The sequence below is a fragment of the Caenorhabditis elegans genome, chromosome V (genome assembly GCF_000002985.6).
Source record: "Caenorhabditis elegans chromosome V".
NCBI classification, from domain to species: Eukaryota; Metazoa; Nematoda; class Chromadorea; order Rhabditida; family Rhabditidae; genus Caenorhabditis; species Caenorhabditis elegans.
This window is the reverse complement of record NC_003283.11, coordinates 8,265,088-8,290,330: the sequence shown is the minus strand read 5'-3', so window position 1 is coordinate 8,290,330 and position 25,243 is coordinate 8,265,088. Positions and strand designations below refer to the sequence as shown.

General features: G+C 35.7%; 7 protein-coding genes and 3 pseudogenes across 10 annotated transcripts; 7 read left to right on the top strand and 3 right to left on the bottom strand.

Annotated features, from left to right (window-relative positions):
• Nucleotides 1-5,430: 5,430 nt before the first annotated feature.
• Nucleotides 5,431-7,955, top strand: slc-17.5 (Major facilitator superfamily (MFS) profile domain-containing protein). Its single transcript, NM_072738.4, has 7 exons — nt 5,431-5,491; nt 5,750-5,894; nt 5,943-6,087; nt 6,147-6,842; nt 6,893-7,109; nt 7,157-7,261; nt 7,481-7,955. Exons 1-7 carry the CDS (start codon nt 5,446-5,448, stop codon nt 7,717-7,719), a joined length of 1,593 nt encoding a protein of 530 aa, NP_505139.1. The 5' UTR covers nt 5,431-5,445; the 3' UTR covers nt 7,720-7,955.
• Nucleotides 7,956-9,460: 1,505 nt separating this feature from the next.
• On the top strand, nt 9,461-10,956 carry str-135 (Serpentine receptor class r-10; the record flags this gene model as incomplete). The annotated part of the gene is made up of 7 exons (NM_072737.6): nt 9,461-9,712; nt 9,870-9,957; nt 10,005-10,083; nt 10,140-10,416; nt 10,467-10,595; nt 10,643-10,820; nt 10,871-10,956. The coding sequence occupies 7 exons, from the start codon at nt 9,461-9,463 to the stop codon at nt 10,954-10,956; spliced, it is 1,089 nt and encodes a 362-aa protein (NP_505138.4).
• A 444-nt stretch (nt 10,957-11,400) lies between these two features.
• On the top strand, nt 11,401-12,815 carry str-136 (Serpentine receptor class r-10; the record flags this gene model as incomplete). The annotated part of the gene is made up of 7 exons (NM_072736.1): nt 11,401-11,601; nt 11,660-11,747; nt 11,800-11,878; nt 11,996-12,272; nt 12,319-12,447; nt 12,495-12,672; nt 12,724-12,815. The coding sequence occupies 7 exons, from the start codon at nt 11,401-11,403 to the stop codon at nt 12,813-12,815; spliced, it is 1,044 nt and encodes a 347-aa protein (NP_505137.1).
• Nucleotides 12,816-13,289: 474 nt separating this feature from the next.
• On the top strand, nt 13,290-14,433 carry str-137 (annotated as a pseudogene). The gene is made up of 8 exons: nt 13,290-13,403; nt 13,448-13,535; nt 13,607-13,685; nt 13,734-13,807; nt 13,866-14,005; nt 14,050-14,178; nt 14,224-14,345; nt 14,388-14,433. Coding segments are annotated over exons 1-8 (792 nt in total).
• Nucleotides 14,434-14,573: 140 nt separating this feature from the next.
• Nucleotides 14,574-15,978, bottom strand: asp-11 (annotated as a pseudogene). The gene is made up of 6 exons: nt 15,878-15,978; nt 15,599-15,827; nt 15,155-15,405; nt 14,985-15,113; nt 14,826-14,939; nt 14,574-14,732 (listed from the first exon to the last, which is right to left on the bottom strand). Coding segments are annotated over exons 1-6 (983 nt in total).
• Nucleotides 15,979-16,286: 308 nt separating this feature from the next.
• On the bottom strand, nt 16,287-17,946 carry asp-5 (Peptidase A1 domain-containing protein). The gene is made up of 4 exons (NM_072734.8): nt 17,631-17,946; nt 17,371-17,584; nt 16,701-17,078; nt 16,287-16,618 (listed from the first exon to the last, which is right to left on the bottom strand). The coding sequence occupies exons 1-4, from the start codon at nt 17,942-17,944 to the stop codon at nt 16,343-16,345; spliced, it is 1,182 nt and encodes a 393-aa protein (NP_505135.1). The 5' UTR covers nt 17,945-17,946; the 3' UTR covers nt 16,287-16,342.
• A 328-nt stretch (nt 17,947-18,274) lies between these two features.
• asp-12 (Peptidase A1 domain-containing protein) lies at nt 18,275-19,688 on the bottom strand. Its single transcript, NM_072733.7, has 4 exons — nt 19,373-19,688; nt 19,111-19,324; nt 18,681-19,058; nt 18,275-18,604 (listed from the first exon to the last, which is right to left on the bottom strand). Exons 1-4 carry the CDS (start codon nt 19,684-19,686, stop codon nt 18,323-18,325), a joined length of 1,188 nt encoding a protein of 395 aa, NP_505134.1. The 5' UTR covers nt 19,687-19,688; the 3' UTR covers nt 18,275-18,322.
• Nucleotides 19,689-21,393: 1,705 nt separating this feature from the next.
• asp-6 (Aspartic protease 6) lies at nt 21,394-22,820 on the top strand. Its single transcript, NM_072732.10, has 3 exons — nt 21,394-21,703; nt 21,749-21,878; nt 21,986-22,820. Exons 1-3 carry the CDS (start codon nt 21,396-21,398, stop codon nt 22,715-22,717), a joined length of 1,170 nt encoding a protein of 389 aa, NP_505133.1. The 5' UTR covers nt 21,394-21,395; the 3' UTR covers nt 22,718-22,820.
• Nucleotides 22,821-22,959: 139 nt separating this feature from the next.
• Nucleotides 22,960-24,527, top strand: F21F8.6 (annotated as a pseudogene). Its single transcript has 5 exons — nt 22,960-23,148; nt 23,306-23,427; nt 23,472-23,516; nt 23,564-24,025; nt 24,249-24,527. Coding segments are annotated over exons 1-5 (1,097 nt in total).
• Nucleotides 23,999-25,129, top strand: F21F8.5 (uncharacterized protein). Its single transcript, NM_072730.3, has 4 exons — nt 23,999-24,025; nt 24,249-24,787; nt 24,840-24,911; nt 24,961-25,129. The coding sequence occupies exons 2-4, from the start codon at nt 24,632-24,634 to the stop codon at nt 25,078-25,080; spliced, it is 348 nt and encodes a 115-aa protein (NP_505131.1). The 5' UTR covers nt 23,999-24,025; nt 24,249-24,631; the 3' UTR covers nt 25,081-25,129.
• The last annotated feature ends 114 nt before the right edge of the window (nt 25,130-25,243 follow it).

The following is a 25,243-nucleotide window of genomic DNA, read 5'->3' as shown; positions in this document are numbered from 1 at the left end:
AACAGTAAATCAATCTAAATTAAAATTTACAAGATAGTTTTTGTTCTTCGGAAAGTGTATCAGTTTATAAACATTTTTATAGATCTTGTTTTTGGAAGTAATCGTTAACTCTGCTAGAAATTGTCCCATGCTCCTTTTTTCAAAAACAATATGTAGATTTAATTTTTTTAAGCATCGTAACATCCATTTCAGATAACTGTTTCATATTTAGAAACTTTGTTTCGATTATTGAGATTATGTTCCAGGTTTCAAGCGTCGATACTAACCAAAAATCTAAGAAATTTCCAGCATTCTCAAAATTTCAAGACTCTCTTCAGGACTTTTTTCATAACTCCCTTTTCCTTAAGTCATTTAAATTTTACATTTTTGCTAATGAACAATTTTACTGTCATGTGCAAATACTTGCCTTTTCAAGTTTTTTATTCATTTGAATTTTTTAGTCATGCTAGTGTTTGTCAATTCCTTGATCCATAAAAAAACAATGTGCAAGTAATTGAAAAATGCATTAAAATTTTCAATCAAGTTATGATAGAGAACAAGGTTGCTCCAACTTTCGAGAACGTACCACATCCTTCTCGAGTGACCTAAAATCTGCGCCTCTCTGTCAATACACTATCTCGGCAGAACATTCGAGAAGTAACCCATTTTGTATAAAAGATGGAATTCTAGAAAGTACGTCACCATTGTCATGAATCTATTTTGCATATGAAAAACAAATCGTGTAATTTTTTAACCGTTTATGGATTTGACATGCCATTTGAACGACGAGTATCAAGGTCACAAAATTTTTCAAAAGTGTTTTTCTCCATTTATGATTTTCGAAGCTTCCAAAATTTTTTCAGAGACTAGAGATTCCTTCTAAAAATAGGAAATTTAAAAATCAAACTTTATGTCCACATGTACATTTGATCACTGATGATTGCGTTAATAAAAGGAAAAAAGAACACCAATTTTTGTTTGAGGTTTCCGAAGAATTCATTTCACAATAATAGTCTTTTTGCAAAGAAAAATGGCAGAGAAAATATGAAACTATTTCATTGTTTCCATCAGATGCCAGCCAAATATATAGTTCTGCAAAAATGTTCAAGAATTTATAAACTTATTTTCTCCTTTACAATTGTTTCCGCAAAAAATTGTAAAAATTGCTGCACGAAACTGAAACACTATTAAAAAAATGAAAATTTCTCAATTATTCAAAACTTTTTGGATCTCACTTGCCATTTCGGATGTATGTATAATTGAATATCTTTTTTCTAGTACCAACATAAGTTTATTTGACACGTTTGATTAAACACCCTTGACGTTAGATTTTTGCACTTTGAAATTAATTTTTAGAGAGACCGGCATATAACTGATTTTCTAATATGTGTGTGATTTTCTAATATGTCATGTTTTGTGCCTATTGCCATAAAATCAAGAAAATAGGCGGTAGGCATGCAGGCATAAAAACGTGCCTGCGTCATGTCTTGAATTTTTTCTAGAAAATGTCTCGTTTATCTGCAAGTGCAAGTCTGCAAGTGCATGAGTACATAGAGTCTAATATAAATCAAACACCAGTACTAAAACAAAAAGGGTAAGAGAAATAAAAAAGAAAAAGCTTCCTTTTCTTTTTTGCTCTCTCTAAAACAGCCTTCAACTACTACGAACGAACCCAGTGAAACTAATAGACATCACGTTCCCCATAGCGCACTCAGTGCAAGAGCACTCAGAGCTTCTTCTCTCACTTCCCTCTATCCGTGAAACATTTCGCAATCGGAGTTCATTGAGCACACAAAGTAGTTTAGAGTCTGGTCCTATCTATTTTTGTTTTCTTTTGTTTTTTCCAGAGATTGTTTATTTATTTTGCCCATTTTCCCTACCATTATATTGAACCTGCTTTTTCGATTCCATTTTCAAAGTGCTAATGTATACTTTTCCATCACCCTTTCTTTCATTGTTATCTTCTAGATGCCTTCTGAAGCTCGACATAATCCGATGCTTGTGATCGTGACAAAAACCATAATCTTATCAAATTTATCAATTCCTGAAAAATAGAAGGCACGAAAAAGTTGCTGACACATGCGCAAAAAAGGAAAAAGTTGGGAGAGAAAAGTCGTAAAGCAAACATGCAATTTTCTCAAATTTTTAATCAATTTTTAGAGTTTTCTATTATATTCTACTATGATTAAAATGCTTATTACTTATCAGCACAAACTGGATTACTTTCTCAAAAGTAGAGAAATTGACAGCTTTCCATGAAATAACTTTTTATTTTCTTCAATGTTTCCCTTAAACTTTTCTAATGGGCTCTCCTCAAAATTAGATTCAAACTTGTTCCGAATACGTCACTGTTGTTGCCACGTCATTTAAGAAATTGAATTAGACAAAAAAAGAGGAACCAAGAAATTGATATATTGAGTGTAGTCTCAAAAAAAAGAGAAGCTAAAAATAGAGTTCGAAGTTCTGAAAGGAGGAGTCTGAGGGCGTCGGAAATGAGTATAAAGTGCCGCTAACTAGACACTTTTTGGCAACTTATTTTGCTTCAGATCTATTGGTATTTATGAAGTTTCAAACATCTTAACTTTTAATGAACGCTATTTTTTACTTTGCAGTTTTTAGAATTAATGCATACTTTTTGATTCCTATTTTTGATTGCTTTTTAGTTAAGTCTTCAAATTATCAGAATTTAAAAACCAAAAATGAAAGTTCCGCTCTATTTATAGATTTTAGACAGCTAATGTTTAATAGCTGGCTTCTCCCCCTCAATCAAAAACGAAAACATAAATTATCCGCGTTTAATAGTGGTCTAACTCGAAGTTCAGACTTGTGTATTATCTTAAAACAACGTAATTTTTAATACTTTTATGTAATCCGATCAGTACTTTAGTTTAAACCTATTGAAACATATGATGATGAAACGTCTGCAAATAATTATACGGGCGAGCAGCTTGTAGTTGACAAGAAGTTGTGACTGAAAATGTAGCCACACAATATACAGGGTGCGCCATAAGTATGGTAACATGTTTGCAGCTCTGTAACTTCACGTGTGGAGAGAGTTATTACACCAATTTGTACAAGTTTTGTTCTCCATAAAATACTGACCAGACGAACGTTTTGACTTTTCAAAATATCCCTATCCGCATCGCTGCAGGCCTTCAGAACTTTTGAGATCACGATCTTTTTGGCACGCAAGTCGGCATTCTGCGGGATTTCTACATTTTTCTCGAGAAATCCATCAAGTGTCTTACAAGTTTTTATAGTTCAAAGAATGCTCTTGGTCTAGAGATTCTTTAAAAACAAAAATCCCAAAAAATTCTATCGTGGTATTTCTGTCATGGACTGTGGCAGTAGTTGAAGTCTTGAATGACACAGTCGCCAGAAGGCAGCAGTATAACGAAAAATTCAGTTTAGTACTTTTCGGCAGGTTTTTACCTGACTTTTCAGAATATTTATAAAAAATTGACCTCGGATGATTTTGTGGGTCGTTACGCCTTATGAAACCAAAAAAACTGAGTAAATTTCGCAAAGTTGAATTCATGAAATATTCAAAGATTCTTGCTAGGCGCCAGTGTCGACACAGAACATTTTTATATGCTCCAAAAAAATCAAAAACGTTTTTTCGCATCTTTAACTCAAAATCATACATCTGAAAATTATTGGCGTGCGTGGGAGGTGCGTTTGTGTGGGAAGTGCCGCGTGCCAAAACACCGTTTTTTCGAAAGGGTTCGCCAAATTGCCGAGGTGATTGAAATCGCACCTTATTGGGAAACATTACAAATTTTGGGTCAAATTGAAGGAAATTTATTCAGCTATCAGTATTCGATAGAAGAATGTACGTATGACGTGGCAGTCGCGCGAAAATCTCATGTAAACGAGCGCTTCACGTTTTACCATACTTTTGGCGCACCCTGTAATTTGATTTTTTAGGTCAAATAAATTATTATTTTTGAATAAAACTTTACATTATTGCTAGTCTTCTAAAATTAGACAGTACTTATGCAGGCAAAAGTGAATAACAAACCATCATTTAAATTTAAAAAAAAATCACGTTGCATTTTAAATAAGCTACGTGAACTGTTAAATCCTTGTATTTCACCACGTGGCACTGATTAGTTTAAAACAAATACTCGATCTTCACCACTTTTGCTCATTTTCAAAAAGTTTCTACTATTCAATTTTTTTTGCTTGACCTCAAAGTTCACTTGATGCCATAGATCAAAAACACCGAAAAATGCACCGAAAACCGCTTTGTTCCGCTGCTCTTCCCGGCTCATCAAACGCACACATCATATCTCTGTCTCATCAATTCCCATTTTCCATAAATTTTTCATCACTGAGCAAACGTATGTGGTGCATGTCACGCTTCTACGAGTGTTTTTTTTTTTGCTTGCGGCCAAGTGTCAGTTCGGCTCTGGTCTCATTTTTTTGTGTCCTTCATAAATATCCCAGTGGCCACTCGACGTTCATTTTGTCATCATTTGTGCTACGTGATACTTCCCAAAAACTTTGTCAGCTTTTTCGTATTTTGAAAGATTTCGACAGATTTTTGGAGAGTTCTGGCTTTCTGATCTGTTTGCTCTTTAGTTCTAACCCACCTCTTTTGTATTTAATTTTTATTTTAAAAGTGAGAGTGCATCACTCTTATCAGTCTCTAGTACTTGGAATGAATGTCATTCCACCGGTAGGCGAGAGTCAATCATTTTACTGCCAAATTGCAACACTTTTCGAGAATTTGTGGCTTTTTTATAATGATGGTTTGATTTGCGTAGTTCCAATCAATTGCTCCAACAGGTGACCCCGTCTGCTGAGGCAAACCTTTGAAAATTGTTTTTCGATGTCTAAAGCTATTGTTTTTTTTTAAATTTCCAGCTAGCTTATAGTTGAGAAGTGCCATATTTTCTTCGCCGATTTTGTGTGTTAACAATAAAAAAACACAACGAAAAACGCGTAAAAAACTATCCTAGCTCCCATTATCAGTGTAGTAATTGTTAGTGATTTTGAAGCTTTGATCTTTAAAATTTTGATACTGTAACAATCTTTTAAAATTGTTACGTGATAGTGATTTTTGTAGGCTACGTTTTAGCTTCTGACACAATTTAAAACATGTTATGCATTTTCTAATTTTCGTGGGCACGCACATAGCGGAGGTGTCCCGTTGTCACCGGATATTGAAAAATGTGAATCTTATGTTTGTCTAGATATTTGAAAAAAAAGACAGCTGAAATGCCCGTCTGTTATTAATTGTTTTTTTTTGTCGTTACTCAAAAATCTGACCATAATTGGTATATAATGTTGGTATAAAATGGTTGATTTTCGCTCCTCTATCCCCCTTCGGTTTCTTGATTCTTTGTTCCCTTCATTTGCCGTTCCATTCTCAGCTTGATCGTTTTTTGAGTTTTTTCTATCTTTTTGTAGCTCTCCCTGCTGATTTGTTTATCTTCTTGTTTGCAGAAACATACACAAAAAATGGAGCTCTGCACAGATGATGCGTTCCCGGAAAAACAACATCATCGTGAGTTTTAAAGCAAAAAAAAGAATAAAGATCAAGGAGTTTGCGTGTCTAAACATGAGAGTTCAGAACGTTTGAAAAATTTTAGCAAATTGTTTATTAATTTCTTGACAATGCCGAGTTTCAGGACTCCTTAAATACTTTAATTGGAGTTTATTTTTGTAAACCACGTGAAAAATAGTATAGAGAATATATGTAGGTGCCTTAAAAAAATTAAATTTAAATTCATGTAAATTTCCCAAAAACTTCATTGGTTTTCAGCATTTCTCCACATTCGTTCTCGTCGTCTACATGTTGTTCTCATGTTAATGTATGCTTTTTTCTGTATGTGTCAAATGACAGCTCACATCGGATTATCACTATCATGTATGTGCAACTCAACGGCGGTGGCCCTGATGAACACGAAGTAAGTCGGGTTAAGATACTTTTCATCCGCAAACTACGGGATTTTCAGTAATGCTACATTGGTGGAAGGTACCGAGTCAACGATTCTGATGTCAATTTTGGAAAACAAGACATCAGAATCGCAAGAACTTGGTGGAGGAGATGATGGAGAAAGTTGTACGAAATTAGAGGGGAAAGTTATCAAGGATTATGGTGTAAGTTGGAAGATACCTTATAAACCTTTCTAGACCTCAATTAAGATAATTCTTTTTAGGGAACGTTCATCTGGTCAGTCAGTTGGCAAGGATACATTGTCTCGGCTGCATTCCTTGGTGGATTCATATTCTCTTATCCTGCTGGAGTCTTGGTAGATCGGTTCTCAGCACGACACATTCTCTCTGTTGCAATTCTGATGCTCACGATTGCTTCCCTTTTGATGCCAGTCTTGTCCATTTATATAGGGGAGAAAGGTGCTTTTGCCGGTCGATTTGTGATGGGAATCAGTGAAACGATGCTCATTCCTTCAATCAATTCCATGGTGACAAAATGGATTCCAATTAATGAGAAGAGTCTTGCTGCGTCCGTTTTCACCGCTGGAAACCAACTTTCTGGAATGTTTGGAAACATTTTGGTTGCAGAGCTTTGTGCAAGTTCATTTGGATGGAGCTCTATTTTCTACAGTGCAAGTCTTTTTGGAATCTCGTGGTTGGTTTTATGGCATTTGACTGTTCGTAACTCGCCACACAATACACGATGGATTCACAAAAGAGAACTTGATTACCTGGCAAATAATATTCCTCCAAAACATCCATCATCAGTTGTTAAGAAAACACCATGGAGAGATATGTTGACATCGAAGGTTTTCTGGAGTTTAATGTTCAACAGTGTCATGGGAAATATGATGATTGCGTTGATTTTCGTCTACATTCCAGTTTACTTCAAGGATGTACTCATGCTGGATGTACAATCGGTAAGATATTTTGTGCTGAAATTGGTTCATGTGAATTATGAAACTTTCAGAACGGATTCTACTCAGCCATTCCTCACATCTCCAATCTTATTGCAAAACTCATTTGGGGATACCTCATGGACAAAATGAGACATAAGAAAATACTCTCCCCATCAGCAACTGTGAAACTGTCTCAATTTGCTTCAATGATGGGAATTTCAGTTTCTTGCTTCTTCCTCAGATATATGAATTGTGCCACACCATTCTACGCACTTGTTCTGCTGAGTTGTAAGTTCAAAAAACTATATTTTTGGCATTCAAATATTCAATTCCAGCTGTATCTGCATTCTTCGGGCTGTCGATTTCTGGTTTCTACACATCGCTCCTGTCAATTGCGCCATCTCATATCGGAACACTCACCAGTCTTGCAACTGTTATCGGTATGATTTCGTGTTTTACTGAATAAAAGAGCACAATTATGCTTATAATTTTGAAAATTCATGTTTCTTTATATACTTGAAAATGCAATATTTTTAACGTTTAGAAAAAGTAAAATTTGTTCTATATTGAAAAGTTTAATTCTGGTACCAGCACTGATCAAAATCATTTATTCAACGAAAATCAAGTTCACAATACATTTTCAACAAACCATCTTCCAGGTTTCGTCGGCCGAATGTTCACACCTCTCATGATCTCATATTACAAGACTGTTGGAACTGCTGAAGAATGGGGACACGTTCTTTTAATTTATGTGTTTGCAAGTGCCACTGGTGGAATCATTTTTTTGCTCTTCGGCTCAGGAGATGTTCAGAACTGGGACTACTCAAAACGTCACAACACAGCTAGGCCAAACGCTTTAGTGGCACCAAAATCAGACAAGGATCTCGAAGATTTCTAAATTATTACCCAATTTATCTTTATTTTTTTGATTATTGCCTTTCTAATTGTATGCTTTGTTCTTTATTTTTGTCCGATCTGATTCTCAAAATGCGCGTCTCGCTTATTCAATTTTCCAGTGTTCGGGTGATTTAAAAGGCTTTATTAATATCAATTGAATCAAAATTGTGTTGTTTTTTTTGCATGTGATTTCTTACTGAAAGTATGGATATTTTCATGAATCGATAAATATATTTTTTTAATGTCGAATTATTACACATAAATAAAAATATGATTAGAATTTTCTTAATCACAACGTGTTTTTGAAACATAAACTAGACGTTGTTTTCTGTGGGAGCAACAAGAATAAAGTTTAGCCGTAAAATGCAATTAAATCAAAAATTAGATTAGAAAAAATAGCAACTCACAATCAGCAAAAAGTTGTTGAAACACCCCTCTTCTTATGTCATCATTCTATTTCTGACTACCTATTTTTAAAGAAGCTCTTCAGATTATTGTTTCAGTTAGTAAAAATCAGTTTTGCCAGTTCTCAAAAAAGGAAAAAATGCGCTTTGTGAGTTTTACCGAACACGGTTTTTTCTTCTAATTTCTACCTTTGTGAAAGATGGGAAAGTATTTTCTAAAGTAGTTTTTTTTTAAATTTCGTCAATCCCAAAGGAAATATATTCTCCTATCGTTTAACAAAAAGTTACAAAAAATTATCAACATAGTGTGGCGTCGTAGTCAGGAAGAATATACATTCGAACCGGTGAAGGGTGGCGACGGTGCCTATAGTCCGCCTCATCACTCGCTTTTCTTGCGCCTTGAGGAATTGTTATGTCATTTGAATGTCATTAAGAAAATTAGGACACTTGAACAAAAAATTAAGGATACGTGTTTTGCAACTTTCATTCAAAATTTCAGAATACTTCAAAACTTTTTGAATTTGAGAAGTTACCCATTTTGATCTATAAAAATGCAAAGTTCATTGATCACAGGACTTTCTCAAAAGATTAGTTCATTTTTTGGGAAGTTTGGTTGAATGAACAAGAATTGCATGATATCGTTAAACGGCATTCATTGAGTATTTCTTTATGTTTGATTGAGCTCTCCTTCCTTGATGTCTGGAAATTTGGTACTTAAACTTTCTGAACCAATTCTTCTCGTATTCACTTCATCCACATAGATTATGTTCTTGGTTAGTTACTCATATTTTAAATGTCACTTAACATTTTTAATATTGTAATAGTAATCACTGGTCGTTATGATTTCTTAGAATGTCTGGAGAACTTTGCATATAATCAAATATGATCCGAACTGAAACGAGTCGAAGGGTGACGTATTAGTGTGTATGATCACTAGAGAACAGCTCTGCAGTAATTTTATTACGAGGCTACATGTGCTTTTTGCTTGTGATTTATGCTGATACTGGAATTCCATAAACGCTTTGAACATTGTTTTTTTACAAATCTTTTCAAAGAAATTGTCTCTTAACTTTTACGCAAAGATAAATTTTGGTAATTGTTTTTTTTTAAATATACAATCCTTCTTTTTTTCAAAACCCAAAGAACAAGAATCCAAAAACGTAGAAATTCCGCTGATAACTAAAACAAATAATCGTTCCTGTCCCTAGGTAAAAAAATCTCAATAAAACGTAATCGTTCAGACATCCCATTAGAATAAAAGTTCGGATACTATTTCATGAACTTGTTAAACCTGTCAATATACCTCCCATTGTTTTCATATTTTTCAGAACAACCCCAATGGTTTTGTACTCCTCAAAAACTGAACCATTCTTGTCAACAAGTTCCGACATGGTTTGCGCAACCGAATTTGTTCGTTATCTTCACCTGATCCATTACATTGGATTTGTTGGAGCTCAATCGTTGAATGCTGTTCTTGTTTTCCTGATCATAACTAAATCGGAAAACTTGCTGGGAAACTATCGATACGCAATGTTTGTGTTCACATTATGTTCAATGGTCTATTCAATGGTAGAGATTTTGGTTCAACCTGTAAGTTACAAAAATTATAGTAAAAAATCATTTAAATACGTCCGAAGATTTTCGAACCTCAAGTTTTAATTGTTGATAGGCTGAAACTTCGTCCTAATTGTATTTTATTGAAGAGCGAAAGTCAAAAATTCAATACAGGAAATATCATTTATTCTAGGTTGGTCATATGAAAGGCTCGATGTTTGTCGTCTTCATGCATAGCAGTATTTTAAATGCTACAAATCCTCTAGCAGAATTTCTTACTTGTAAGTTCCCTGTTTTACAGCTTTATCTTCTAAAATTCATGTTTTAGGTCTTCATTGTGTCTTATCTGGATTTGTTGCTTCACTTCTGGCTTGTCAATTCATATTCCGATACTTGGCAGTTTGCAGGTAACTCATCAATTTTCAAAAGCTTCCACATCTCTCCAACAATTATTGAATTTCAGAACACATTTCCTCGTACACCTCCAAGGCATAAACCTTTGTTTGTTATTCATTCCTTCAATTTTCGTATTCGCTGTGTGGCATTTCGGTTTTTTCCATGGAATGCCTAACACATTAGAAAAACAAATATTTCTTCGAGAAGAATTACAAACTTGTTTCAATGTAAATACCACAGTAAATCCATTTGTTGGACCTATGTACTGGACAAAAGGAGCTGATGGACAAATTCATTGGAATATTTTTGAATTAATATCTGCATTGAGCTGCTTTGCTGTACTGGTAATTGAAAATGCGACCTCTTTTGAAGTTTCAAAGTTTTCATATTTCAGATTATTTGTTTCTTTACGATCGTCTTCTGTGCGTATAGCATATTTATGAAAATGAGCAACTCAATACATCATTTGAGCGCAAAAACTTTAGATCTCAACAAGCAATTATTTAGAATGCTCTGTATTCAGGTAACCTCATAGATCAATACGTTTATTTGATCATAACACATTTACAGACAGTTATTCCAATGATCACAATGTATTTCCCTGTCGCTTTATTTGTGACGCTTCCGATGTTTGGGAAAGATATTCCTTATTTGGGAAATATGACAAGTAGTAGTCTAGCCATTTACCCAATTATCGAGCCAATTATTGCAATGACTTGCGTTGCAAGTTTCAGAAAAGCTATAAAAGGTTAAAACTTGGATTTTCTTTTAAAAAAATTAGAGAATTCTAATTTCCAGGATCAATTCGTTGCTCAGTTAGTCGATCAACTCAATTTGCAATTCACCCTGCTTCATCACCTAGATTGACCGATCAAAAACAATGAAATATTATTTAGTTTTTTTAATGCCAAACTTTTGTAAATAAAATTTTGTTCACCTATACTACGTAACTGCTGTTAACAGCGTAAAAAAAAGTGTTATTTAAAAGTGATTTATATTTAAAAATATTATCCCGAAAAACATTGAGCAAAAAAATATATTCTAAAAATTCCTGTGGTGCAATAAAATTGTTATTTTCTCATCCTGAGAGTAATCACTAAAAACTGCATTCAATGTCCAAGTGTTAACATGTTTTAATAGCACTGTGGTACATTTTTCTAATAATTATACATATATTCAATTATAAAACATTAGGTCTCTTGCCCACACAAAAAGCCAAAGAAACAATAGCTGGAAACTGACATTTTTAATCAATTAATTTCCGGCAACATCACCAACGCTTCAAGCTTCAAAGTACCTCAACATTCGTACAATTCTAACACGAAGATATGGTGTGTACAGTAAATCTCATCCGATATCTCCACTCAATCCATTACATTGGATTTGCCAGCGCCCAATTGATGAACTCTATTTTAGTTTTCCTGATTGTCACCAGATCAAAGAATTCTTTGGGGAGCTATCGACACTCCATGTTGATTTTTACATTGGCTTCTATGGCATATTCTTGGGTGGAAATTATTGGACAACCAGTGAGTTTCTGGGCTAAAATGTTCAATACATTGTTTCTTACTACTCTAATATGTTCAGGTAGCACACATGAAAGGCTCAATGTTTGTCGTTTTCACACACAATTTGTCAATTAATTTATCATACTCTCTCGGAGAATTTCTTGTTTGTAAGTTACTTTACCACTATTCACAATTGAAGTATTTTGGACATTTTTCCAGGTCTTCACTGCGTTCTGACTGGATTTGTGGCATCTCTCCTATCTTGTCAGTTCTTTTATAGATATGTTGCCCTGTGCAAGTAAGTTGACAGTAAAACAAAGTTATCTAGTTCTTAATTGGACTGCAAAACAAATAGAAGCTTCAATAAAAAATTTCAATTAGTTAGTAGACGGCAGTTTTACTAATTTTATTTCAGAACACATTTACTAGTATACCTGCAGGGCAAAAAACTGTTTCTTATATTTACGCCCTCTGTTATTGTATTTATTATCTGGTTTATAATGTTTTACTTTGGAATGCCTAATATTCTTGAAAAGCAGGAATATCTTAAAAAAGAATTCAAGATATGTTTTAACGTGGATTCATCAAAAACTCCATTTGTTGGTCCAATGTATTGGTCTCGTGGTGAAAATGGAGAGATTAATTGGAAAATAACGGAGGTCATTGCTTCACAATTATGCTCTTTTCTTTCGGTATCTTGATATTCACCATGTGCAAAATAAACAATATTATTTTTAGATCATTAGTTTTTTAGCCATTTTATACTGTGCAATCAGTATTTACTCAACAATCAACAGTTTGCGGCACAACCTGAGTCCTAAGATGTTAGACGTAAACCGACAAATATTTAAAATGTTATGCATGCAGGTATACTATAAAAAATCGTTACAACGAGGATAAAGTGCAACATTCAGACAATAATACCAATGATCACAATGTACACACCAGTTGCTTTGTTTGCAATTCTTCTGTTGTTCGGACAAGATATACCATATCTGGGCAACTTGACAAGCTGCAGTTTGGCAGTTTACCCGGTTATCGAACCAATTATTGCAATGACCTGTATATCGGCATTTCGAAGAGCTACTATCAGTAAGATTATACTTATTTACTACGATTATGAACAAGCTTTTAATTCTACAGATGCAGTCACCTGTTCACATAGTGTCTCACCCACAACCGCCGTTTTGCCAGTTTTGGTTTCAAAGTATCGAAATACAGAGAAACAACTTTAAAACATTAACTCCCGTGTTTTCTAAATTATTAAAACTTTTTAAAATTTGAAGTGGTGCCACGTTTTCATGATGCGCGAATAAAACGATATTTCTTTTTATAAATAAACAAAAAATTGTTTCAAACATCTGTTGTTTTTTCACCCTATGGTTTTTATACATTTTAGATCATTTTAGAAAACAACAGGTAATTGGAAAGCAAAAGAGAAACGATGAAAACCCTACAATTTTTGAATCGTACCATTTTTGTTGTTTACAACTTCTTCAGTTTTATATTCGCAATTAGTATGAAAGTGTAAGATTTATTTTTTGATCGGTTCATAGGGATCTATTGTTTGTAAGGGTTCAAACTGAAATGGAAATGCATCGGATTTGTGAAATCCAGAAAAACCGATGGTATTCTCCAACTTTCCTCTTATAATCACTCTATTCTATTTTTCCTGAAATATATGTTCGACAAAAAAAAATGATTCTCTCATGATTCTTACTATCAAAAAGGCTGATAATGTAATGGGAAACTATCGATACGCTATGTTAGTGTTCACGTTGGGATCCATGATCTATTCTCTGGTAGAGATCTTGGGGCAACCGGTGAGTAGAAATGATCATGGTATCAATTTATTCTTTACATTCAGGTTGCGCACATGAAAGGATCCATGTTTGTTGTGTTTACGCATAACACATTTATGAATATTTCTTATTCGTTCGGAGAATTACTTGCAAGTAAGGAAATAAAATATAGAAATTTAAAACGAATAATATCTCATTATATTTATTAAATTATGTTCTTTCAGGTCTACATTGTGTTTTAACTGGAGTTGTTGCTTCGCTTCTTTCGTGTCAGTTCATATATCGATACATAGCTCTTTGCAAGTTAGTTTTATTTCGAATTTTCAAAACGTACACTTGAATTTGTTTCAGAAGTTATTTACTCGTCCACTTAAAAGGAGTAAATCTTCTGTTAATATTAACTCCAGTGTTGTTCTCATTGTTTGGTACATTGTGTTTTCTACGAAATGCCCAATACTCTGGAAAAACAACTTTATCTGCAAGAAGAACTCATGACATGTTTTCACATGAATTCTACAACGACTTCTTTCATCGGACCAATGTACTGGTCAGGTGGAGATGATGGGGAAATTCACCTGAAGCCGAAGGAGATTGCTGCTTCCTTTTCATGCTCCACAGTTTTGGTTTGTGGAGAATTCAAGTTACTCAAAAAAAATATTATTTTTAGGTGGCAAGTTTTTTGATTATCCTGTTCTGTGCTTTGAGCATTTTTTCAAAATTGAAGAGTACCATCCACGATTTCAGTCCGAAAGCATTAGATGTTAACAGGCAAATATTCAAGATGCTATGCATGCAGGTGAATTTTTTAGACTATGACTATGAATGATAATCTTTTTTGAAGACAATTATTCCGATGATCACAATGTATACACCCGTAGCATTATTCGTATTGCTTCCAATGATTGGAAAAGACATACCGTATCTCGGAAATCTGACAAGTAGCAGTTTGGCTGTCTACCCCTTGTTAGAACCAATTATTGCGATGACTTGCATATAGAGTTTCAGAAAGGCTATTATAGGTGAAGACTTGTGCTACGAAAAATTATATTGAGTTTCCAATTTATAGAATTCTTCCGATGTCCTTCCAACACTTCATCGTCGTGCGTTGTAATTCCAAGTTCTGGGGTGGTACAGAAATATAATGTTACACCTGATCAGCAATGATAAATTAATTTATTTTGTTTAAAAAAGTCATTTCTGAAGACTTTTCGCAAGGCCTATTTGTTGGTTCCCAATGTCGTGAACATGACAGAACTGTCTCATGAATAGTGTTCCCAAAATCCATGTAGGACCCATACCGTATCCACTAAGTCCACTGATAGCCAACAGGCATTTGTCACCTTGGTTTATCTGGAAGGCAGAAGTTTGATTTATTATTTAAAAAAAAAGGTAAACAGTTATTGGTGCGGTAGTTATGTTTCTCTGAATCTTTTCTGTACTTACATCAATAACATAATTATTGGGCTCAACAACATAGATGTTATTTCCGATAACAATGTTCAAATTTGGTTTCTCAGAATTACAAGAAACATAATAGCTTTTTGTCGTGTTATCGTACTGAAACATGTTGCTATTGTAAATGCGTTAATACATTATGCTCACAGTTGCTCCAAGGGTTACAATAATTTCATTGAGCACATAGAATGGGGCAGCAATGAACGAAGTTCCCGTGTCAGTCATGACTTGCATTTTCCGAGTTAACGTGTAATTTCCAATAGAAACACCATCAATCTGAAATTTATAAATAAATTATTAAAAATTGAAGTTGTCACCATGAATCCGTAACTATTTGCTGAAATAAAAGGTAGCAGTCAATCACAGGCCCGCAGTTATCAATATCAACTGCTCCATAGGTAAATCTTCCACCTGGAACATTGCTCGTAAAACCATGCTTTTCCAGATAAACAGTAAAAAGTGGATCGTCTAGTAGTCCTTGTTGAATTGCATTTAAAAGTGGAGATAAGAATACTCGATCATAGTTCATTGAAGGTGCAAGACCTAGGACACCATCAATGTTGGAAACCTAAAAAGAATGGTTGATATTATCAAATAATAATAATGTATGTCTATCACCATACCTGAAAGCTACCTTGTTGACATTTAAAGTAGACATTTTTTACATTTAGTTAAATGACTAAATGCATTATTAAAACTAAATAAGATGTAACCTATTTTTAATTTTACCCAAAATCCGCTACTCCACCTTTAGTACTCACATTTTAAAATCTTGTAGTAATTGTCAATGCCAATCCAAAAATACTGTTTGGAATCTTCAACTGTGATTTTTCATAAGCTCCAAAAGTTACCAAATCTTGACCCATATATCCAGATACTCTATCTTGAAACATTGTTCCCATACCGTATGTCAAATCGAAATCTCTTCCAGTCACTCGGAATGTGCCTGATATTTTCGGGTTGAAATGCGTTTTACCGTTACACGACGTGCTAGAAATTAGAAGATGCTCTTTAAAAATCGAAAAGGTACCGAAACCAACTCGCTGTCAGGTGCTGGAATCCACAATGTAGATGTCCCCGTCTGAATTGCTACTTTAAACAATTGGTAGGGCTTTCCAATAGTGATTATCCCAATATATTCAGAGTCTTGAAAATCTTGAACGTCTTGAGGCACTAGAGCTTGATTTTCAAAAAAAGATCCACGTCGAAGATTTTCAACTTTTTTTGACTCTCGGAAAACTAGGTCATGTTTAAAAACAGCTGCTTCAGAACCATGTGATGTAAAATATAAAATAAAAATTGAATATAGAAATAGCCAATAAACGTCTTGTACCGTGGTACTTACGACAAAATGAATCGGAAATTACTGATCAAAAGCTTATCAATAAGAAAGTGACAGAAATGTTCTTATTGAACTTTTTAGAAGCTTTCTAACTAGAATACATCTGATAGGCATCAATGAACTTTATTTCTTTCTAAACACGCAAGAAAAAAGTTTTGAAGAACTAATTGGCCTGAAGGGAGTTGGCGAATCCCATACGTTGTCCTCCAATATCGTAAATATTACAGAATTGACGGATGAATGGATCTCCGAGAATCCAAGCTGGTCCGAATCCGAAGTTGTTAAAAGCGAAGGCAGCGAAGACGCAGGTGTCTCCCATTCCAACGTCAACGATGTAGTTGACTGGGTTAATTGAGTAGACCTTTCCTCCGATGGTAATGTCCAAGGTTCCGATGTTGGTGGCGCATGGAACATAGTAGGAGTCGTCGTTGCTGTGGTACTGAAAGAATGGGAATTGTTCTTTTATGTCTTCTTACTTATAAAAATATGTTTAGTTACGGGAATCTCAAACAACAACTTACAGTAGCTCCAAGAGCACTAGCGAGCCCGGCAACAACAGCCTTTGGTCCTCCGAGGAAGGAAGTTCCAGTGTCGGAGATAACTTGGTATTTCTTAGAGTTTGAATAGGATCCAAGCTTGAATGAATCAGCGACGAATTGATAGTATGTGGCAGATGAAAGTGGTTGGTAGGCAATCACTGGTCCGCAGTTGGTAGTATCAACTGCTCCGTAGGTGAAGACACCTCCTCCAACATCGTTGGCAGATCCCTTGTGCTCAAGCCACACGGTGAAAAGTGGTTGATCGAGAAGTCCTTGGTTGATAGCGTTGATGAGTGGTGGAACGACATGGTCGACAGCGAGGGATGTGAAAGCAAGTCCGAGGATTCCCTCAGCGGCATCCTGAAAGAGAAAATATTCCCACTGTGTACTATTCCATGTGAGTAGAAGCACTTTAGCTGCAATAAATTTTTGCATTCCTAAATTTTGCCACTGTGTTTGAACTGATAATGATCGTAAAAATGCATTCTTAAAGTCATCGTCATAAAAATCGGCACTAAAAAGCTGTTTGCTTTACATTTTTCTGTCCTTCTAATTACAGAAAATGAAAAAAACAGAAGGAAAAAAACATGTGTTAAAATAGATTTTCGGATACTTGAAATATACATTAGTTCTTGTTACACTATAAACTTACATTCTTGAAGTCGGATGAAATGTGTGTGGCAATTCCAAAAGTGGTAGATGGAACTGGGAGTTGTTTCTCGGTGACGGCTCCAAAGGCAACGGTATCCTCTCCCAAGTATCCCTTGGCGTTTCCAGATCCGTATTGAATCTGCCATGGCTTTCCGTTGGCCTTGAAAGTCGAGGACTTTGTTGATTGGTACTCTCTCTTTCCTTTGCAGGATCCACTGGAAAATAATTATCAAAAATCAAAAACAACAAGGATTTACTCACTCGCAAGATGGTCCTGGAACCCAGAGGTTTGAAGATCCGGTGTCCAAAACAACGAGGAATGGCTGTGGTGGAGTTCCGATGGTGATGTTTCCGAGATACTCGAAATCTCCAAAGTCGTTGACGTTTTGTGGAGCATTGGCATACACAGCTGGGTCAGCGTCACGAAGAGCAGCTTTGTGTTGGACGTATGCTCCCCATTCTCCACGTCTCATCATTTGCATCTTGATAGATTCACGGTAGATCAGCTTGTGCTGGACAACGGTTGCCGAGCACAGGCCCAAAAGGGCAACTAGTGCTACGAAAGTGGTCTTCATACCTGGAAAAATGGTCGTGAAAGTTAACATTAAATTATAAATAGTAGGAAAAGCTGACAAAACACAGAAAAAAGGTAATACGAATGAAACAGCTCAGTCTATGAAATAGATAAGAATAAGGAGAATTCGTACTACAAGTTAACAAATTCCTATTTTATTTGAGTTGACAATGATTTCTTATCATTTATACTCAATCAGATAACGGTCTGTGACGTGGGTTTTCACTTCACAAAATTGTCCAGAAAATGAAAAAAGAAATAAGGTGTACATGACGATATGTATAAGTTGGACTTTTGACCATAATCACGTAGATCACACACTGAAGAAAAGTAAATTGAAGTATTCATTTTCATTTCTCACAATCGCATTGCATAGAGTTTATTTTGAAGAAGGCTGGAGAGACTTGGCAAAACCAATGCGCTGTTGTCCGATGTCATAGATGTTGCAGTATTGACGGATGAAAGGATCTCCGAAAATCCATGATGGTCCGAATCCTCCGAAATCGAATGAGAAAGCAGCAAAGACACAAGTGTCACCCATTCCAACATCAAGGATATAGTTGACAGGTTCAATAGAATACACATTTCCTCCGATAGTAATGTCCAAAGTTCCCTTAGATGTTGAGCATGGGAGGTAGTAAGCATCATCATCGCTGTGGTACTGGAAAAGGTTTAGATATAAAGATTAAAAAAACTGTTTGTCCCTCACAACGAGTCAAAATTAAACTGATACTCACTTTTGCTCCCAAAGCTTGAGCGAAGCCATTTATCACAGCACTTGGTCCTCCGATGAGCGAACTTCCAGTGTCGGAAATCACTTGAGATTTCTTATTGTTTGAGTATGATCCGAGCTTAAATCCATCAGCAACAAACTGATAATACGTGGCAGATGAAAGTGGTTGATAGGCAATCACTGGTCCGCAGTTGGTAGTGTCAACGGCTCCGTAGGTGAAGACACCTCCTCCAACATTCTTTGCCGTTCCCTTATGTTCTAAAAAGACTGTGAACAGAGGTTGATCGAGAATTTTCTTGTTGATGGCGTTGATCAGTGGTGGGGTAACTCCGTCGACTGCAAGAGATGTGAAGGCAAGCCCGAGAATTCCTTCAGCAGCGTCCTGAAAGTTTCGTTCCGATGAAGAATCAAATAATCTGGGAAATAGATCTTACATTCTTAAAGTTAGACGAAATGTGAGAGGCAATACCGAAAGTGGTAGATGGGACAAGAAGTTGTTGTTCTGAAGCACCACCAAAAGCAACAGTATCTACTCCCATGATTCCCTTAGCGCTTCCAGATTCGTATTGAATTTGCCATGATTGTCCGTTTTTCTTGAATGTTGTAGATTTAGATGAGTCAAACTCGCTCTTTCCTTTGCATGTTCCACTGAAAATGATAAAAATTTAAAAACCATTGTGTAAGGTGGCTACTGACTCGCAGTTACTTCCTGGAACCCAGAGATTCGCAGAACCAGTATCCAAGACGACAATAAACTGTTGTGGAGGAGTTCCAATCGTGATATTTCCTAGGTATTCAACATCTCCAAAATCATTGACATTTTGTGGAGCACTGGCGAACACAGCTGGATTGGCGTCACGTAGGGCAGCCTTGTGTTGAACGTATGCTCCCCATTCTCCTCGCCTCATCATTTGCATCTTTGGCGATTCCCGATAGATCAATTTATGCTGAACCACAGTTGCCGAGCACATGCCAAGAATGGCTACAAAAGCGAGAAGAGTTGTCTTCATTTCTGAAAAGATTTATTGAATATTTCGATGTTTTCAGTGCGTGTTGTGTTTTGAAATAAAAGAGGTTTCATTAATTTTGGTTGAAATCATGTTTGTTTCTTGATTCTACTAGTTTTTCAACGAACAACTGTTTGAAATACAATATCATTTAGGTTGACTTTTGTGCGAGACTGTGTGAATGCCCGGTACGATAAAAAGTTCAGTAGTCCTATTATGCTTGAAATATGGGTATTTGAAAGTGTAATACAAGTATTCAAGAACTAAAATGGTTCTTTCTTCCTAAAATTTATGCGTTTAAGATTAAATACCATAGAAACCTAATATTTTTCGTTCTTCAGCTCATAACTTTGCAAACTAGAATGTCCGTGCAAAGTTTGGAAACTTTGGCCATTATTCTTTCAATCTGACGCAAGAACTCTCACTTTCTTGATCTGATGCGATAAATTATTGATAATAAATCAGAATACGTATCTAGATTCGTAAGAAGCTTATCTAGAAAAGTTCCGGCTCATAGTCAACATGCCTGGCTATTGGGCACGTGATGATCAAGATGTTTGTACTGTCACAGGTTGAGAAGTAAAACAGCGGAAATGATTGAGGAAAACGTTTGATTTAAAGAAATGTCAATAAAGCTATCATGTTGACTGCCAAAATAATACAGAGCCGGAAAAAAAACTGCAGAAAATAGTGATGTCATTTGGGTACACTTGCAAAACAAGCGTACAGTATTAATTGGATTTCCAATTCAAAAGGGTGAACTGTAAAACTTGAAACCATGCCTAGCTTTCTCTGCAATCCACCAAAAATTTTATATTTGGGGTCTTTAGGAAGATAGGCTGAAAATTCATCCTTAACTATTCCCTGGCAAGTTTTCTGGCAAAAAGTTTATCTACATATAAATATGGAGTTTTGCAAAAAAAAATGCTGTGGAACAATTGGAAATGGACATAATTTTCAAATAAAATTCAAATAATGGGCACTATTGTAACTATTTTACTAACTGTGAAGTAAGATGAGATAGAAAGTGCCGTTAAGAACCTTCCAACTCAAAAAGTTTATTCAATTCAAAAACTGTATAATGTTGAAAACTATAATACAGAGCAAATTGAATTGTTGGAAAATCTTACAGTGATGCCTTAAATAAGGCTCTCGTCATTCATTATATCATCCTTTGGACTCTGTCTGTTCAAGTTTTAGCCATGCTCAAACTGTATACTTTCCTATCGCTTACGTAATTCATCACGTATTACTCCGGATTTAGCCAGTAAACCTACGTGTGTACCTGGTATTGACCTATCAGCACTTGACTCAAATGTCATCCATCTCCGGGTACCGTTCACGGAACTTTACGCACTTTTGATTCAGTTAATACTCGAGTTTTATTAGCTCATAAAAGCTGTTTCGTCAGTTTTCAGTCGTTACTTCCAGAAGCCGGAATCATCGGCACTACTCTCTTCACTAAACTTCATTTTTTAGTGATAAGAATCGCACCGATCGGGTACAAACCAAATAAGAAGGCGGTTCTTATCAACCAATTAAACTTACGTCAGTGCGCCCATGAGTTTTCTCAACAAGTATAAAACATAGCACTATCTGACATTTTCTACTTCAATTTTTGCTCTTGAAATTGAAAATTATTTCACTCGTTTATCTACACTTTCAATTTCATTTCCATTTAGAATATTTTTCTGAAATATTTATTTTCAGGTATGAAGACCTTCATCCTTCTGGCCGTTCTTGGCCTTGCATCGGCTTCAGTCCATCAACACAAGATCGTATGGAGGGAATCCAAGAAGATGGGAATGATCCGTACTGGACAATATCCAGCTTACCTTGAATACCAGAGAAATCTCAGAGCTGTGTCCCCAAATGTTCTTGCTAATCTCCCACAAAATGTCAATGACTTTGGAGATTTCGAGTACCTCGGAAACATCACCATCGGAACCCCAGATCAAGGATTCATCGTTGTTTTGGATACCGGATCCTCTAACCTCTGGATTCCAGGACCAACCTGCAAGTGAGTAGATTTCAGTTCTGAAATATTTAAAAAGATTATTTGAAGGACCAACTGCAAGACCAAGAGCAAGTTCGATTCCACTGCCTCCAGCACCTTCGTTAAGAACGGAAAGTCCTGGACCATCCAATACGGATCAGGAGATGCCGCCGGAATCCTCGGACAAGATACCGTTAGAGTAAGTTTATCTTCAATGCATTAATGTGTGCGTTGTGTAATCTTGATATAAATTAGCTGGCAAAGTGAATTTTACAAAAAATCAGTCCTTATCAAATTGATTTTCAGTTCGGAGCTAAGGGAGACTCCCAATTGTCTGTTCCAACCACCACCTTCGGAATTGCCAGCAAGATTTCCGCTGACTTCAAGAATGACGCCACCGACGGAATTCTCGGACTTGCTTTCACCTCCCTTGCCGTCGACGGAGTTGTCCCACCACTCATCAACGCCATCAACCAAGGAATCCTTGACCAGCCACTCTTCTCAGTCTGGCTTGAGCACAGAGGAGCCGCCAACAATGTTGGAGGAGGAGTCTTCACCTACGGAGCCATTGACACCACCAACTGCGGAGCCCTTGTTGCCTACCAACCACTTTCCTCTGCCACCTACTATCAATTCAAGGCTGCCGGATTCAAACTCGGATCATACTCAAACACCAAGACCGTTGATGTTATCTCTGACACCGGAACTTCCTTCCTCGGAGGACCACAATCTGTTGTTGACGGACTCGCCAAGGCCGCTGGAGCCACTTATGATGACTTTAACGAGGTCTACTTCATCGACTGCGCTGCCCAGCCAGGAACTCTTGATATTACCATTGGAACCAACACTTATTCCATCCAGCCAGTCAACTACATCGTTGATGCCGGAAACGGTCAATGCCTTTTCGCTGCCTTCCCATTCGATTTCGGAGGATTCGGACCATCATGGATTCTTGGAGATCCATTCATTCGTCAATACTGCAACATTTACGATATTGGAAACAAGAGAATGGGATTCGCTCCATCTCTCCAAAAGTAAATATATATTACTATTTATGTACTTATACTTTTTCAATAATAAAACAATTGAAACAACTAATATTTAAACAATTTTTCTGCAGAAATGAATTGCATTGAATTTTAATCACGATGTTTCATTCCTCTTATCAGTTTACTTGTGTTATCAGCGAAATTAACGAGTCCGCCGTTTGATGATGCAAGAAAATGAAAAAAAGCTTAAAACCAGAATTGAAAAGGGGGAAATTGATCACTTTTTGAAAAATGCGATCAATAATTTTAATTATAAGTTTATTTGTTTTTGTTTCTGGATTAGTACATCAAAGTAAAATATTATGGAAACCATCAAAAAGGATCGAGATGCTGAGAAGTGGAGAATGGGCAACATATAAGAAACATCTCGAGAGACAAAGAAACCGTAATCCTTGGCAGCTACAGAGTTTGCCACAGAATGTAAGTTTTTTTTAACGTATCCAAATTTTAAAATAATCTAAAACTTGTACTGATAACCTGTTCTATGCAAGTTTCACAATTTTTAAATAGAAACTAGCCAACTTTCAAAAATAACTTTTATTTGATATTTTTCTCATAAACACATACACTAATTTAGGTCAATGACTTTGCCGATTTTGAATATCTTGGAAACATCACTATTGGAACTCCTGATCAGAGCTTTATTGTTGTCCTTGACACAGGTTCCGCGAATCTTTGGATTCCAGGGACATCATGCAAGTAAGAATGAAATTTAAAAGTGAACTTTTACACTTAACTTTTAGAGCAAATTGTGAGTCGAAACACAAATTTGACAAGATATTGTGAAGGTATAATTTTTAAACAATTATTCTTACTTTCAATTAAAATTTTGTAGATTGGAGCGACCGGAGAAAATCAGTTAGCAATCCCAAAAACGACATTCGGAATTGCAAACCAAGTTTCAGCAGATTTAAAAAACGACGCCACCGATGGAATATTCGGTCTTGCATTCACTACATTGGCTGTTGATGGCGTAGTTCCACCACTTATCAATGCTATTAAACAAGGAATTCTTGATCAACCATTGTTCAGTGTATTCTTGGAACATAGAGGAACATTGACAAATGTTGGAGGAGGAGTGTTCACATATGGAGCAGTAGACACTACTAATTGTGAACCAGTGATTGGATATCAGCCATTGTCATCTGCCACTTATTTTCAGTTCAAGGCAAATCGATTCCGACTGGGAAAATATTTGAATGCAAAAGTTGTTGACGTGATTTCGGATACTGGAACTTCTTTCTTGGGTGGTCCCAGTGTAGTTATTAATGAAATTGCAAAGCAGGCTGGCGCTACCGTAAGTTTTTATCAGATAAAAACCTGATAAGATCTCATCTTATCTTCACCTTAATTTATAACTATGAATATTTTTTGTTTCGACTGAAATTTTATTTCATATTAACAGTAATGGAGTCGCTCGTTATAACTTCAACTTTTTTGAAGCCGGTTGTAAAACTAACTCTTCCCATTCAAAAACCAAATAAACATGTAAAATTAATTTCCACTCTAAAATGTTACAGTACTATATCCTTGGAGAAGCGTACGTAATCGATTGTGATGCTACTCCTGGACCACTTGAAGTTACAATTGGTGGCCATGATTATCAAATCGAACACTACAATTATATTGCGGATGTTGGCGATGGAACGTGTGTGATGGCTCTCTTCCCAATGGATTTTGGAGGTTTTGGACCTTCCTGGATTCTTGGAGACCCGTTTATCAGGCAATATTGTAACATTTATGATATTGGAAACTTCCGAATGGGATTTGCTCCATCTTTGCAACCTGCTCCAAAATGATTGTGATTTTTTTTAAATAAAAATACGTGTGTTGAAGAGTTTTAAAGTTTAAAAAAAATGTAAAAAATTTTTTTAAGTTGAAAAAATTCATTTCAATTTCTAAAATGAATACATTTGTATTTTTGCCACTTGCATTTTTCGTTCTACTTGAATCATTCGAAGCACAAGAGCCGCCAGGACCGACGGCTAGATTAAATATGTTGGATAATTATATGAAACGCCTCAATCTTACTGATATTCACTTTTCTGATCCCGGTGGTGTAAGTTTTGGGCCATGAAGTTGTTATTTCAGAAAACATAATTGTCTTGCAGATAGTGAAAGTGGACACTGTCGTGAATAAATACCAACCTCTGACCGAAGAGGAAATTATTCGTAAGATGAAGGTATGACGTGGTTAATATATTTAACCGACTCAAATATGTTTTTTTTTAGAAAACGGTAAATGACACTGCATACGATATTGCAAACGGAAAAGATCCTGATCTTATTGAAAAATTGGATAAAAAGACTGTTCAACTTCCAAAACCAATTCGTTCAAGACCACAATTCTAAAAGTTGAACCCAGATACTTCTGATTCTCTGATAAACATTTTTTATCTTCGCCCACTCGTCATTTCAGAATATTTATTAAAAGCTGTATAAGGTAACCGTAAGAAACGTGCCATGTTTCATATCTCCCATTTCTTTGATCACAAGTTTATAAAAAGTCGAGAGA